The sequence below is a fragment of the Colobus angolensis genome, unplaced genomic scaffold, assembly GCF_000951035.1.
Source record: "Colobus angolensis palliatus isolate OR3802 unplaced genomic scaffold, Cang.pa_1.0 Scaffold139, whole genome shotgun sequence".
NCBI classification, from domain to species: domain Eukaryota; kingdom Metazoa; phylum Chordata; class Mammalia; order Primates; family Cercopithecidae; genus Colobus; species Colobus angolensis.
The window spans coordinates 977,160-980,096 of NW_012114477.1; the positions used below are offsets into that span (position 1 = coordinate 977,160).

The 2,937-nt window shown below is 45.1% G+C and overlaps 1 protein-coding gene across 1 annotated transcript in view; it reads right to left on the minus strand.

The window, feature by feature from the left end:
* The window catches only part of HSCB (HscB mitochondrial iron-sulfur cluster co-chaperone), a 17,871-nt gene that overhangs the window by 12,881 nt on the left and 2,053 nt on the right, over positions 1 to 2,937 (minus strand). The window contains exons 2-4 of the mRNA XM_011934828.1: positions 2,436 to 2,532; positions 1,391 to 1,480; positions 79 to 223 (exon numbers count right to left, since the gene is read on the minus strand). Coding sequence (XP_011790218.1) covers positions 79 to 223; positions 1,391 to 1,480; positions 2,436 to 2,532 — 332 coding nt within the window. The remainder of the gene's footprint in view (positions 1 to 78; positions 224 to 1,390; positions 1,481 to 2,435; positions 2,533 to 2,937) is intronic.

Consider the following 2,937-nt stretch of genomic DNA (forward strand, 5'->3'; position numbering starts at 1 on the left):
TTATGTACTCTTTACGTTCATTTTTCACTTATCCTTGGACAAGCAATGAAATACATTAGGTGCTATTTTATCTTTCACCTTTGACAATGGATTCAATCTCTTTCATGGCAGCTTCACTTTCAGCTTCTGCAAGTTTTTCATTGATTTCCATTATTTCCATGAGAAATTGCCTGTCCATTTCATAATCTGTCCTTTCAGGAATCTCCATTCCATGGAGCTTTAGCTATTGGGGCAGAAAGCAAGAAAAATACGTTGAAGAAACTATGGGCAGAGTAATCTAAATCCTACTCATCCGTTAGGAAATAATACCACTAATAGAGAAAACTAGAACTGTTCCAGTAATGAAAGACTAAGGGGTATCAAAAGGTTGGACTGAAACATAAATGCTGGAATGGGATTTCCACTTAATGCTACCTGAAACTATGTGACCTTGGTGTGATCTTGGGGTAGTCATCCCTTCACTCAGAGGTTGAACTAGATGTTTCTAAAGATTCTATTCAATTACAAAATTTTCTAGATTGTAAGATACTTTTTTTTTTTTTGAGACGAAGTCTCGCTCTGTCACCCAGGCTGGAGTGCAGTGGTGTGATCTCAGCTCACTGCAACCTCTGCCTCCTGGGGAAGCAATTCTCTGCCTCAGCCTCCCAAGTAGCTGGGATTAGAGGCACCTGCCACCACATCTGGCTAATTATTTTGTATTTTTGGTAGAGGCAGGGTTTCGCCACCTTGACCAGGCTGGTCTTGAACTCCTGACCTCGTGATCCACCTGCCTCGGCCTCCCAAAGTGCTAGGATTACAGGCGTGAGCCTGGCCATGCCTGGCCTCTTAAGATACTTTTGAGAGGAAAAACAACAACAACAACAGAAAATGACTTTTAACTAAAAGCTACCAACATCAAATCCTTGAAATTCATAGAAAAAAAGCTAGAAAATAACAATTTAAAAAATGCAGTTGAGCCAAGTAATATTCACAGAGAAAATTATACTTGTGCTGTAAGGCTAAATACTATTGGGTCCCTGGACTCTTTGTTTTTTTTTTTTGAGAGGGTGCAGTAGTACAATCACAGCTCACTGCAGCCTCGACCTCTCAGGCTCAAGTGATCCTCCTGCTTCAGCTCCAGAGTAGCTGGGACTACAGGTGTATGCCACCATGCCCAACTAATTTTTGTATTTTTTGTAGAAATGGAGTGTCATCATGTTGCCCAGGATGGTCTTGAACTCCTGGGCTGAAGTGATCTGTCCACCTCAGCCTCCTAAAGTGCTGGGATTACAGGTGTGAGCCACCATGCCTGACCTCAAGCACTCTTCTGCTGAATAAAGGGGACGCGGCTGTCCTATGTCATAATGGGCATCAGGACTTCATGCACAAAAGGGTTGGGAAATCACCTTACAAGGTACAGTCCTCTGCTCAGGGGGGCCAGGAGGGTCTTATAGGCATCATTCACCAGGGTTGAATGCTTCTCTGAGAAGTCCTTTTCAGTCTGTTAGTGGAGATGAAGATAGTACTATTACCATCCAAATTACAAATTGTGTTTTTTATGGCCGGGCGCGGTGGCTCAAGCCTGTAATCCCAGCACTTTGGGAGGCCGAGATGGGCGGATCACGAGGTCAGGAGATCCAGACCATCCTGGCTAACACGGTGAAACCCCGTCTCTACTAAAAAAAAAAAAAAAACCAACCGGGGGAGGCGCACCCCTGTAGTCCCAGCTACTCGGGAGGCTGAGGCAGGAGAATGGTGTGAACCTGGGAGGCGGAGCTTGCAGTGAGCTGAGATCCGGCCACAGCACTCCAGCCTGGGTGACAGAGCGAGACTCCGTCTCAAAAAAAAAAAACAAAAAAAACAAATTGTGTGTGTTTTTTTTTTTTTTTTTAGACAGAGTCATCCAGGCTGGAGTGTGCAGTGGCACGAACTCAGCTCACTGCAACCTTTGTCTCCCACGTTCAAGTGATCCTCCTGCCTTAGCCTCTCAAGTAGCTGGGACTATAAGCGTGTGCCACTGCACTAGGCTAATTTTTTATATTTTTAGTAGAGACAGGGTTTCACCATGTTGGCCAGGGTGGTCTTGAACTCCTGAGTTCAAGTGATCCGCCTGCCTGGGCCTCCCAAAGTGCTGGGATTACGGGCATGAGCCACTGCACTGGGCCCACAAAGTTTTATAATATGCTGATGGGCAGGCACCTAAGGAAGTGGTTAAGTAGAGCTGGTATGGGATGAGATGTCTTTATATTCAGCTGATAGGTTTTAAGTTATTGGGGAAGTCAGACAAAAGCTGTGAGTGAATGGCAGCTCTGGGTCTGGCAGGCTGGGGTCAGACTGCCATGGGGCAGACACAGCTGATTTTCCAGCTCGGTCCCTAATAATCACATAATCACAAGGCCACTGCCACCCAGTGTGCACACATATTTGGGGATTATTGGGGTTGGCCAATAAGCTACCTGAGACCTCTGGCTGAAGAAATCTGGGTGGACAAGACGCTGCAGTTGCTGGTACCTGTGCTGGAGCTTTGCAGTATCAACTCTGAAGGAACGGTTGCTGGAAAGAAATTGGGAGATTAAATTTATGCAACAAATATTTAAAGATTTGTCTACCATGAGCCTGGTTCTTGCTCTTATGGGGAAGATGCAATAACATATACACAGATAATTTCAAAAAGTGGTAGGTCCTATGAAGGGACACAGAACAGAATCAGAGAGGGTAGCAGATGTAGTGGACAATGAGACGACACTGAGCTGAAACCTGAATGATGAGTAGTCAAAGATCAGATGAAAGAGACATCCAGGTAGAATTCCAAGAGCAAGGACCTCGAGGTGGAAGCAAGATAGGGATGCCTGAGGAACTTAAAGATCAGTGTTACTGTAGCCCCTCATACATGTTCAGTGACTAGTGGGGGCAGATTCCATAGTTAAGGGAAAAGGACATTGCTAAATTACACAAAGA